This window comes from Nothobranchius furzeri, chromosome 12, assembly GCF_043380555.1.
Source record: "Nothobranchius furzeri strain GRZ-AD chromosome 12, NfurGRZ-RIMD1, whole genome shotgun sequence".
In the NCBI taxonomy this organism is placed as follows: domain Eukaryota; kingdom Metazoa; phylum Chordata; class Actinopteri; order Cyprinodontiformes; family Nothobranchiidae; genus Nothobranchius; species Nothobranchius furzeri.
The window spans coordinates 60146136-60159386 of NC_091752.1; the positions used below are offsets into that span (position 1 = coordinate 60146136).

Genomic DNA, 13251 nt, shown 5'->3' on the forward strand with positions numbered 1-13251 from the left:
ATCTACTGGTGTAATGAGAGATTTCTCTTCACATGCCAATAGACCTAATGTTGGAATACCATGGACTTCATTAATTCCTCTGTGGGGAAATTCACTTGCTGCAGCAGCACACACACTTGAAGACTAAGTAAAATACGAATACAGTTAACTCAAACCACTAAAAACAATAAATAAATAAAAACTTGGTTTTCCAGAAGTATGCAGCATTAGAGGCAAACTAATGTACATCCAGAATTACACAAGTAATGAACTCTTACTGAGTATTGTATTGATGTTATTTCAAATACTAATGCTAGTACCAGGAGTTATATACACTATCTGCAGAAGGGGACATACGACCTACGGTGGACCTACATCTTGGATGTCTCAATCTGCCATTGAAGGAGCTAACCATGATCTCCACAGGATTGCAGTGGGTGGGAGTGGTTTTCCAAGAAGGAGGTCATCTTCACCAGCGTCCTCCTTTCACACATCTCAAATGGATCTACACTGAACAAAAATACAAACGCAACACTTGTTTTTGCTCCCATTTTTCATGAGATGGACTTAAAGATCTAAAATTCATTCCAGATACACAATATCACCATTTCTTTCAAACATTGTTCACAAATCAGTCTAAATGTGTGGTAGTGAGCACTTCTGCTTTGCTGAGATAATCCATCCCACGTCACCGGTGTGCCACATCAAGATGCTGATCTGACATGAGTAGTGCACAGGTGTACCTTAGTCCATCTCATAAAAATGGGAGCAAAAACAAAAGTGTGGCATTTATATTTTTGTTCAGTGTAGTTGGCAGCCCAGAGTTGGCCTTTTTGACTAGCTAGTTCGGTCTCTTCCTGTCCCAGTCAGAGCTGCCTGCACCCCAACAGACCACAGCAGAGGGCATAACAGCTAACCACAGAGTGATGAAAAGTGGGGTCATAACAGATTAAAATCATCGATTTGTAAACGCTACAACTAAAATGAGCCATTGTACATCTTTCTTCAATTTTAAATAAGTAAATTAGGAGCAATTGTGCAGACAGTGTTTTCCTTTAGTTAACGATGTGCTTTGTGCCCACTGGCTACTTTTGTTGCCACTCACAGAAATAATATCCTGACCTGCCAGACTCGTCCTGTTTAATTCTACACAGAGAACTAGTCTGGTTCCTCACAGGCAGAGAGGCACATGGGGGCGGGACTAGCCAACTACAAAATAACCAATCAGAAAATAGGCGTAAATGCCGACTGTACAGCGCGACTGTACTTTTTTTAGCTGCTGTCAAAAATGACATCTGGCAATGGCGCTAATATCTTTTATTAGAAGAAAGGCTTTTAGCGCTTCTACTTCTTGTGGTTTTACAGACATGTTCAAGTAATTTCGAACAGAGGAAAGAGCTGCAGTGAACTACTTCATTGTTAATGAGAAACACTGTTGCAGTGTGTGTGTGTGACGTACGATGCTCAGCACTGATTGGCTCGGTTAGAATTCTCAGGGGGTGGGGTTATTGGAATAGAAGAGTTGGTCAGGCTACAGAAATAAGCCCATGAAGAAAAATTTATTTATCCTAGGTACAATTTTTTGGGGTAGGGTTACACTAGATCAGTGGTACTTAATAGGCGACCCATGGGCCCGCTAATCGCATTTCCAGTGGCCCTTGGACCATTAAATTTGAGTAACCCTGCTCTACAGACGAATAATTAACTAATTATAAATATGTTTGGGGGAAAATCCTAAAAAGCTAGCATACATTGTCACGACGGCAACGTGGTGTCCACGGCCAAAAAGGTCGAACTCTTAAATTTGTTAAAACACATGTAACAGAAAATTCTCTAAAATCCATACAGATATGTTTGTACATTTCAACGGATACGTCTATAATTCCTATTTTGACAATTAGTTACGTGTGTAGCATCCAGTAAATATTGATCCCATGGTAACTTGGTGTCCACGGCCAAAAATGGCCACGGTCTGACATCTTAAATTTGTGTCATAAATTATGTGTAATAGAAATTGTACCTAAAAATCCATTCAGATATATTTGTACAAGTCTACAGTTTCATGTATAATTATTATTTTGACAGTTGTGTAGTTCAACAAATAGCATCCCAGCAAATATTGGTCCAATGGCCAAAAACTGTCACTGTAGAACGGTTTAAATTGGTAAAAAATATGCAACTGAATATTTCCTAACCATCCATTCAGATACATATAAATGTCTACAGTTAACTGGGGTTACGTATTTCGACAATTTGTTAGGTGTAGTTCAACATAGAGCATGTTGTGAATCAGTTGTAAGTTTACATCCACTGGGCGGCCATTTTTACATTTCAAAGAGGTAGCTCAACTTGTAAGGCATCCTCCTTACACGCGGAGGACCCGAATTCGAAAACAGGCTGGAACCTACGAGGTTCCGTCTCAGGTGGCATGCGGGATTGCATTTTTTAATCCAGTAATTATATATTTTTACAGTAATGATACATTTTTTTTACATTAATATAGTAATAAGAAGCATAAATTTTTATTATTAAATGTCCAAATGAGATGCACTGAAAGACGTTTATGTCACGGCCAGAAAAGACGTTGGCTCAACTTTCATTTTGGAAATATTTTTCAACCTTGACGGAAAGTGTCGGTTTGATGTTGTTTCAACGGTCATAAATGTTCGAATGTCCTCTTTCCGGGAAGATTTTCACCTGCCATGTCTTCAGCCAGAAGGAGCAGGAAGCAGATGTCATTAAAATCTTTGACCAAGCTGTCTACTCGCATATAAATGGGAAGAAGTTGCATTAATACCATTGCAATTTTTTATTGTAAGTTGAAACACAGTGATACACTTTGGCAACAATTGTTTCCAGTGGGGCCAAATGGGTTATCCACCACCTCTATGTCTGCTCCCTGGATGTTTACCGTTGAGTGAGGAGGAGTACGGTATTTCTCTGGAAGTCAGTCACGAAGGGTGTTAAGGTATATGTGGTTATGCTCACACCAGTCCAGTGTACTCCAGGACATTCCTCCCAGACACACAGCCGACAATGGCCGAGTCAGAACTTCTGGAGGTGACAGCTACTGGTGTTGTAGGTGAAGTCTGAGGTGTAAGTGGTGACGAGAAAGGGGGAGAGCACCATACCCTGTGGGGCTCCAGTACTCACATACTGTGGCCTGTTGGTGAGGTAGGTGATGGTCCATGCAGTCAGATATTCATCTGCTCTTACACCCCTCATCTTCTGCTGCAGTAGACACAGCTGGATGGTGTTGGGAGGCACTTGAGAAGTCGAAGAACATGATTCTCACAGTGCATTCCGAGGTGAGTCAGCACCCGGTTCTGCAGGTAGATGAGGGCATCCTCCAACCCCATGTTTGATTTATATGCAAATTGCAGTGGGTCTATCTGTGGGCTCAACACTGAATGTTGTTTTCTTGCACCAAGTACCGCAGCTATTTCCTAATGTTGGGATTCTCGCACACATGGCAATAAGTCCTTTACCTTAGTTTGTAATGGTCTGGTTTTTGGGGCGTGATGTTTTGGGAACTGGAACCACACAGAAGGTTTTCCACAGGATGGGGACCTGCTCCAACCAAAGGTTCAGGTTGAACATGTGCATGACCACTTCACAAAGCTAGTCAGCACAGTCTGGGGCTGATCCCATCAGGACCTGCAGCTTTCTTGCTCTTAAACCGCCTCGGTTCTCTCCTCACCTGGTCTGGTGTAACTGAGAGGAAGGAGGATGTGGTGCTGAGGAGGGTTGGTGGTGGGGGGAGAAGCCGTTGAATGGTGTGACAGGGTGTTGACTCTGTTAAAAAAACAGGTTAAGCTCGTTGACCTGTTGTGGTCCCCTTCGACTGTCCTGCTGGCCCCACTCCTCCCACTGTCCGGTGATGTTTCTGAGGCCTCTCCATGCACCATGAGCATTGTCCTGCCCCAGCTGTTCCTCCAGCCTCTTCCTGTAGCAGTCTTTAGCCTGTCTGATCTTACATGTATGATTGATTGACAAACTGTTAGCTTATATTTCCATGTTGCCTTCTATGTCCCCCTAAACATCAGGTTAATTGTTTATAAAACACCAATAAAAAGAAAAGATGTTGCTGCTTTTATTCAAATGCAAAAGCCAAATCCATTTATTGAACATTAACTTCAGAGTACAGAACACATTACTGCTATAAATCCTGCTCACGTGATGGACACTAAAAACAGGTCAGCAATGCAACCAGAACCTTCTTTACATGTCACGGTGTGAAGATGTCACATTTTTATGAAACCATAATGAGTATATGAAATTGTCTTTTTCATAGGTAATCAGATATTTAGACAAACATCTCTCCTTCCTGTTAAAAATGGGTTTGATAACATTTTTGCAGCTAGTCATCCTCATCAGCATCCAGCAGGAACTCCCTGATCTCCTCTCTCATCAGAGACCTGCAGGACATGAACATAGGTTAGAAACAGTTCTCTGCTCATGGCTCTTCTGAGGCTAAGCTGAATGAGTGTAGCACCAACTGAAAGAAAACCGGTGTTTGTATAGTCTAAACCTTTATAGCCATCCCTGCTAGCCAGTCCTTTTCTCCTCATGACCTGGCCTAATTAGCTCCAGACCACATGGTCTCACCACACAGTAAGAATTAGGGCCTAAACAATGCCTACCTTTTCAAATCTGCATGAAGCCTTGCTTTACAGTTTAATAAATAATAGAAGGGCGAGTCTACAACAGTAAAGACCGAAGTCGTTTTAGTAACTGGAGGACTAATATCAGACATGTTAATAAGAAAAAAAGAAAACATTCTTAAATATAGCCCCTCTCAAGATAAAAATCACGAGGTGCTTCACAAAAAATTTAAACATAAAAAAGTTTTTTTTTAATGATTAAAAAAATGTTTAAAATGACCAAAAGACATTGTGAATAAAATGTAAGAGAAGGGAGAAAGAAAATTAATAGGAGAGAGGGAAATCTTTGATCAAAGATAACACCAAGGTTCCTTACTTTGTTCTCGGAAACTAATTTAATGACATTCAGGTCAGGTCAATTTCCTTTTCTGAATTTCAGGTCCAAAGATGAGAACTTCAGTCTTGTCTTGATTTAAAAGCAGAATGTTTAGAGTCATCCAATTTTTTATGTCTTCAAGACAAGCCTGTAATCTACCTAACCGATTAGGTTTGTCAGGGTTAATGGATAAGTATAACCAAGAATTGACAGCATAACAGTGGAAGTTTATCCCCATGCTGTCTAATTTTTTTTTACCACTTGGAAGCTTATATATAGTAAAATAATTTGTCCAAGCACTGAACCCTGTGGTACGCCACAAGTAACTCTGGTGTATGAAGATTTGTCATGTACATTTACAAAGTGAAATCTATCAGACAGGTAGGATTTAAACCAAACTAGTGCTGTTCCTTTGATCCCTACAACATGTTCAAGTCTTTCAAAAGAACATTGTGATCAACTGTGTCAAAGGCAGCACTGAGATCTAACAAGACTAGAACAGACACAAGACTCTTATCTGAGGCCATGAGAATATCATTTGTAACTTTCACTAATGCAGTTTCAGTGCTGTGATACTCTCTAAAACCAGACTGAAATTCCTCAAACAGATCATTAGTGTTTAAATGCTCATATACTTGGATGGCCACTATTTTCTCAATGACTTTGGATAAAAATGGACAGTTAGATATTGGTCTATAGTTCACTGGGTCATCTGGATCCAGAGAAAGCTTCTTAAGTAAAAGTTTGATTACAGCAACCTTAAAATCCTGTGGTACGTATCCATTTACTAAGGATAGATTGATAATATCTAGAATGGGGCAGTAACCAAAGGAAATGCATCTTTAAATAATTTGGTTGGGATTGGATCTAAAATGCAAGTTGAAGGTTTAGATGAAGCTAATATTTTTGAGAACTCTGAAAGCTCAACTGAATCAAAACCATCCATATGAGGTTCTACAGTTACCTCTGATGCTGCCTCACTTATGAGGAAGAAGAAATTGAGGATGCTGATGATTTGTGCGCATAATTATATAAAACAGCATATAAGTCATTAGCTGGCTATAATTTGTTAGTGTCTGGACTTTGGGACAGATATTTTACATTTTTATTCTGTCACGAGACTTTGCCTACCACGAGATGGATGGTTTATCCACTAGAATGTTCTACATGGCTGATTGCTGTCAGCATATTTCATCCATTGGAAACCTGTAAAATTTTATCTTTAATGTTTATGTTGGCGCCCAGAAATAGAACCCCGTCCTATCTTTAGCAGCGCGGTGCAGCAACATGCTGCTGGGTTACGGCAAGCCATAAAGATGTAAACACCTTGCCGTACTGGGCTGTGCTTGAAATGTTTTGAGCCATGATCAGTGTAAACCAAACCATTACCAATAACAGCTTCACTTTGACACAGAGATGCCACAGCTGCAATGTGCTGCATGTGAATTGGGGGTCATTCAGTCCCGGTAACTTGGAGGTTTCCACCATACCTCGTCTCTGACTCATTCCCATTTTCAAGCTATTTTCCTAATGACCTACTAAAAGGCAGCACATTCAATATTAAAGCATTCAGTTGTGTTAATATCCGGTGTTGCTCATATAAGAACTTGGCTTCAACACTTGAAAGATGACTCACCTGCTATGTCTTCTCTGCGCTTCTGAGAGAATGTAGTGAGGAAGATGGTGAATTGAAGACTAGAATGAAAAAAAAACCCTTTAAACGACATATTATTAATGCAATATTTACTAACATACTTTTCTTTCTCCTTCAGCATGGTCTGAGTGTCTAAATCCAGCAGTCACCATGTGTAATACATGTTCTCCTTAAGCATGCATGGAGAGAACATGTATACCCCATTCATGTGGGGTGATATGGGGCAGATTGGCTCTGAATTTTGGACTAATCCCGAGCAGACTGGTAGGTTACTGCCGTTCTCTGTTGAGTGACTCAAAAATCTTAAACCCCCTGACCCGGGAGCCGCGAACACTCAGGCAGAACAAGGCACCCCACTAAAAGTGGTAGGGGGAGGGCAGGCAAAGATGTGCAGAAGCACAAGAATGTCCCAGGAGAGGGGAGGAGTCCAAGACCCAACCTGACATACACAGTCATACACAGACACAGTCACATACTCCCTCCCTCATGCTTACACATACACATACAACCCAAGGCCTACAAAAATTAACGCTAGACACCCACTCACGATCCCCATACACTGTTCACTCTGGTCCCGTTACTGCTGCACAAAGGGTACAACCATCACAGGTTCCCAGAGTTTGCCCCTTTCTGATGGGGTGATGATGAGCAGGCTCCCCCACCCAACACTGAGCAAAGCAACCCACCACCCCAGACCCCAACCAGATGGGCAGCTCCCCGTCCTAGCCTCCAGCTCCAAGATGCCAAGCAACAACAGAGGTGTGCCAAAACCCCTAATCTCCCTCCGTCTGCTCCAATACAGTGTTGATGCGTGTTGATGAGGTGTATTCCATGGCTGGGGTGAGCGGGCAGTGCAGGCATCGCCTGGCCTACGCCAGCTGATGCCACCACAAAACACCAATTTGCCTCACAGCCCTCTCTGTCTAAGTGCAGTTAAAATTGAAAGTGAGCACCGGCACTCATGATGAGGCTGAAAGGTCCCCTTGCCAAATGCCGTTGAGTGTGCCCACCCCCCAAGGTCCTATGTGTATGTTTGTGTGATGATGTGAGGGAGTAGGAGGAGAAAAATGTGTGGGGATGCAGAGGAATGGCTGGTTGGCCTAAGCCCTCCAGGGAGCAAGCTCCCCCACTGGCCCCAATAGGCTCCTCTGTTCCCAAAATGCCACCCAGGGCATGGAGACACCAGCCCATCTCACCAGGGCCCCTAAGCAGCAGCATCGCAGAGCCCCACGGAGTCCGAGGGCACTGACCCAGGCCCACCCTAGTGGAATATCTACTCCCATCCCTGCATTTGCACAACTTCCAGAATATGACATAAGACATCCAGGTACGGTTGGGTTCTTCCCCTCCTGGACATCCCCTTCCCCCTTGATGGGACAGAATTGTTATCATTTCAGAGGAGCCAAGGTTCATCTGAGGCCCCTGAGCCTGGGCCAGGCACTGCTGAGTGTTCCCGCCTTCTGCCTGGCAGCATACATGTCAGGACCCAATCCTAAAGGCCCCGCGCAGATCCCCACACAGGGCCGGCCGCCCCCACACCCCGAGCCCCCAGGCCCCCACCCAGACCCATTCAGGGTCGACGCAGCCGCCAGGCAGCAACCCATGGCCACCGCCAAGACCCCCCAAGGGGCCCCACTCACAACTGCCAGTAGCCCACCCACAAGGCAACCCAAGCACCTCCAGAGCGGGGCAGCAGCCCCCTAGCCCGAGACACCCTCAGTGAACCCATCTCCAGGGAACGTCCGGATACTCCAAACTCAGACCCCCCGCCCCATCACCCACATCATCCCACAGGACAATATCAATGACCCCCCCCCCCCCCCCTATCGCTATGTGATGGAACTGATCAAAGGAGCCATGAGAGATTGACTTGAAGTGGAAGAAGATGTCTCAAGTGTAATATGATCTAACAAAAAATTTCTATACTGGTTATTGCAAAGATTCTCTCTATTATTCCAATTTATGGGGATAGTTTTCTTAGCGATGCATATGGCAGTCAGAACCATGTGAACCAAAGGTGTTTCAATCGGGACATCGTCCAGGTTTCCCAGTAAACAAAGAGAGGGGGAAGTTGGGATATGACATTGCAGACACTTTGACAGGTCTTCGCATACTCTACCCCGAAATTCCTGGACAGGAGGAGAGGACCACAGTGTGTGAATGTTGTTTGTGCATTGTGTACAGGTGTCAGATGACACACACCCCATGCTGAAGATCCGATGACCTGTATTGTGTACTCTGCAAAATTTTGTATTGAATTAGTGTAAATTGGGGTGTCTGATCATTTTTAAAGTTTTTAAACAAGTTTGGGACCAGAAGTTCTGGTCAAAACTGACTGATAGATCCACCTCCCATTTTTCAATAGGGATTGCTATTCTATCGTCTATTTTGGACAGTGTCTTATATACTTTAGACATTAGTTTGGGGGGTTTGAGATTACAGAAGTCTAATACCCTTGGTGGTGTTTGTAATTCTACTTTATTAACCCCTACCGTTCCTTTTAATTTTCCTAACGTTAATGTCCTTTGAGCACAAAAAATGCACTTACAAAGCTTCCTATTGAAATATTATTTAATATTTCAAAAGTCCCAATTTTTTTACATGAATTTCATCCTTGGCTTCAGTCCTAACAAAATATAAAAAACCTCTGCTATTGGTTACTAGTCCTAAAATAACTTCATGTTTCAGTGGAGTTGTTTCCACTCACCATGTCCTTGATGGTTAGCTGACAACTGTAACACATCAGCTCTCTCAGGTCTGGAGTATCAACTTCCCTGAAACAAAAACAGAAACCACATTTGTATGGAAGTATTAAACAGAGACATCCATGTTCAGAAGAACAATCCAACCACCTATATTGTCTTCTCTCTTTGGGATTGTAGCTTCAGGGGTCACACAGCCAATCATCTGTCTCCATTTAGTCCTATCTTCTGCATCTTCTACCCTCACATTAACTAACTTTATGTCCTCTTTCGGCACATCCATAAATCTCCTTGTTGGTCTTCTTCAGTCTCCTGCCTGGATGGTGGCTGCAACCTTAGCATCCTTCTACCTATGTCATCATTGTCTCCCCTTTGGACATCTAACATGAGCCATGAGCTTTCAGTCACTGAGAACGAGCATTAGACAGCAGCATGCACATTGGTGTTATGTGCCTCAGTCAGTTTGACTGAAGAAGTAGTAGAAGCAATGAAGCACCAAAACCCGAAATTACAACTCCTCAACTGCCTTCCGCATCTCAAAAACATTTAAAAAGTTTAAAAGCCCTTCTTCAAAACTCACTGTAAGACGTTTTTATACAGTCGAGTCAGATTTACATTGGAAATGCTTTTAAACGATGGAGAGAATTTCGTGACCTATGCAGCCTCAAGACAGATGAAGAGTTGGCAATGTTTCTTTTGGACAGGTAAATAATAAGTTATTTATTGTTTTTCAGATCATTTTACTTGAAATCTTTAATTCAATAATATAGATAATAGAGCAGATAAACGCTATATGCTCCATATACTATTGGCTAATGTAGCATTAGCTTGAATGCTAACTTGACCTGAACCAATGTTAGCCAGTGAACTATTTAAGCTAAATTTAGAAGAAGAGAGAGGAACAAAATCACAATGAAACCATGGAAACTCTACTTGGTATATATGCTGTGTGTGTGTGTGTGTGTGAGCGCGCTCTGTCTTCTCCATCCCCAGGGAGTCATGGTGGATGGCTGCTTATACTGAGCCAGGAGTCTCAGGAGGTTTCTTCCTGTTAAAAGGGAGTTTTCCTCTCCACTGTGGCTGCATGCTTGCTTAGTATGAGGATTGCTGTAAAGACTCTGACACTAGTCAGTGACTCGATGCAACCTGCTGGGTTCCTTATATAAGAAACCTTTTACTGATTGGCTTAATGACCTGACCTGTATTGGAATGTTTAGAATAAAAAGAATGATTAGCAGTTCATGCAGAACCATGTAAAGGCTGGTGAGGAAAATTGGCCTTTAGAAAAAGATGTACTTATCTGAAACATATGGTCACACTAGCCCTCGGTTAGCTCTACATCACACTATTTAGCCTGCTGCGGTATTAGCAATGATCAAGTGCCAAATATCAGTTTTTTATTAGGTTTTCCTGTTTGGAAAATGCTAATTTTATTAAAGCGAGTGACTAGCAGCTCATGTTGAACTCAATGATGGCTGAGGAGATACTTCACTACTACATGTGTTTAGTAGTTTTTCAAACCGTCATTTCATTATTTCTTACAATAACATAAATGTGTAAAATAAGAGATGGGTATATAACATAAAAGTGTCTCTGTTTCATTTACTTGTTTCGCCTGTTGTGACTGCTACTTTTTATCTTAATATGGGCTTGCCATGTGATTGGTTGATTAGATAATTGCATTAAGGAGAAGTTGAACAGGTGTTCCTAATAATCCTTGAGGTGAGTGTATATCCTCAGGTTGTGGGCACAGTGATCTGTTGGTTTTGTTGTACTTTGTGTATCCCCTTTTTTCTATTTCTGCAGGTCTAGAAGCACATTCTTGTTCATCCCCCCCCCCCCCCCCCCACCACCACCTCTTCCTTTCTCTCTCCTTTCTCTTTCACTTCTGTCTCTGTATCTGTTGCAATTTAAAACCACCAAAATTATGTGGAAGTCCCAATGTGTCTGATATTGCCAAGCTACAGAGTGTAACGTGAGGAAATATGGGTTTTCTGTGCCAAAGGTTTCATTTGACTCGGCTGGGTCAAAGCTGGGTCGCTGAGAACTTTCACCCACAGATTAAGACCTGAACGCCAGCGAGTCTGGGAGAAACCATAACATCTGCCACCTGCAGTGCCAGAAGATGTGTTCTCATGGAAAAGCTAGTCATAACAAAGTCTTAAACTTCCTTAATGTTGAATAATCATTATTATCACTTTGCTCATTATAAATGTGTTTTAATCAAATGAATGATTATTATGCTTTGGGTAATCATAATAACTAATGAATCAATGCTTAATTAAATAATGTTTGAAGATGTTATAATGACCTTCACACACACACACTCTCTCACAGTAAACTCCAAAACACATTTGCTTTGACGCACAAGTTTTGCTTTGAGAAGAGAAAGGCTTTTGGTAAGTTTCAGTTCATGATTCAGTTTGGTGTTTGACAACGAAAGAGGGAGGACGTGTGAACAACGCCAACGGGGAACGGGGCTGCGGCTCCTTTCTCCCCCCCTCACGCTATTCCTGCCAAGCCAGACAGGAATAGCTGAATTGCAACCGCTAACGCAGACTCGTCCCAAGTCTTTGATTTTCTGAGTAATTAAACTTAAGAAAGCGCATCTGCAAACGCTTCATCATCACGTGTACCGAGGTCATCTCTGGACCGGGTCGGCGGACACCTTCGTCTTCTCTGCCAGCCGAGGTGCCCTGGATGAAACATCGTCCTTTGACGTTCCGGATCTGAACGAGGGTCCTCGTATGGTGAGGCAGAACACAATAGATAGCGTTTGATGCATCTTTTCCAACAAAACCTAAGTTTATTCAAACCATCACTTTTCACTCAGACACCTGTTTCTTCCTGAAGCAATCTCAGACACCTGCACACACGCATCCATAATCACATCACATCATTCTCAATCTTCAGCACATCCAACACAAGGTCTATTTGAACAAGCTTAAAATATCAACTGTTAAAGATTGTTCAACAAAGTTGCCAATGTTGATTGTTGTTCCCTCTGCTTGTCATTTCAAAATCATTAGTTTAATTTGAAGAACTAAATCTTTTAACTTTCAACTTGTCTCTTCATTGAACTGAAACACAGACCCACGGAAATTATCGACAGTTTATCGATGAAAACAACTTTTGAGTCTTCTTAAACTATAAAATTTGGTTATTAATTTATTAAAATTAATATCTCAAATTAATATGTAGAATGGTTCCTCTTTCATAAAAGAGCCTAAACCATTACTCTACATAATTGACAGAGCCTACCTAGGTTCACTACAAGAGCTCCATTCATCCATTCTCTTTCGCTATTCCGGAGCTCCGTAGCTGTGCTGACAATATCTGAGCGTTGGATAGTAGGCCTTGTTTGTGGATAAGCCCCCACTGCAAGTTGTCAGTTTGTTTAGGAGTTTTTTAAACTCTCCCTCTTTAGTTTATTAAGAGTGTCAACACCCAACAATGGGTTTCAGAAATTTGGTATTGTCTTGTTTTCCCCTAGCAATTTCTGAGGTTGCTACTGATGCAGTAGCTATGAGTTAAATCACCTGCTTTACTTGTGTTACAACCTCCTTCATCTTACCAACTCTGGGTCGTAACAAAACGGTATCTATGTAAGGAAGCTTCCTATCCAACTACATGATGCTGGGACTAGGCTCAGGCTGGTAGCTTCTGCCTGGACCAACAGAAATACCTGTTTCAGTGGAAAAGTACCGCTAAAATAATATAGTATCACACGAACAAACTACTCACTTAGCAGAAGAACAGCAGACAACGCCACCTCCTGTTCCTCTACAAGTCCCTTCTCCTTTAATGGAACAGTACTCCTCAGCAGTAGACAGTTCTGACTCTAGTGGACCAAAGACACACACGACCTTAATCCTAATGTGTACACAGAACTGAATATTTTTGCTATAAAGGATTTCTTTCTCATGAAAGAAAAAC

General features: G+C 42.2%; 1 protein-coding gene across 2 annotated transcripts in view; it reads right to left on the reverse strand.

Annotated features, from left to right (window-relative positions):
- Positions 1 to 4056: 4056 nt before the first annotated feature.
- The window catches only part of ctu2 (cytosolic thiouridylase subunit 2 homolog (S. pombe)), a 46688-nt gene continuing 37493 nt past the window's right edge, over positions 4057 to 13251 (reverse strand). For both annotated transcript variants that reach the window (XM_015945524.3, XM_054750624.2), the window contains 4 exons: positions 13060 to 13156; positions 9321 to 9387; positions 6596 to 6654; positions 4057 to 4397 (listed from right to left, as the gene is read on the reverse strand). In XM_015945524.3, the coding sequence (XP_015801010.3) occupies positions 4340 to 4397; positions 6596 to 6654; positions 9321 to 9387; positions 13060 to 13156 (281 nt within the window). In that variant the 3' untranslated portion in view covers positions 4057 to 4339. The remainder of the gene's footprint in view (positions 4398 to 6595; positions 6655 to 9320; positions 9388 to 13059; positions 13157 to 13251) is intronic.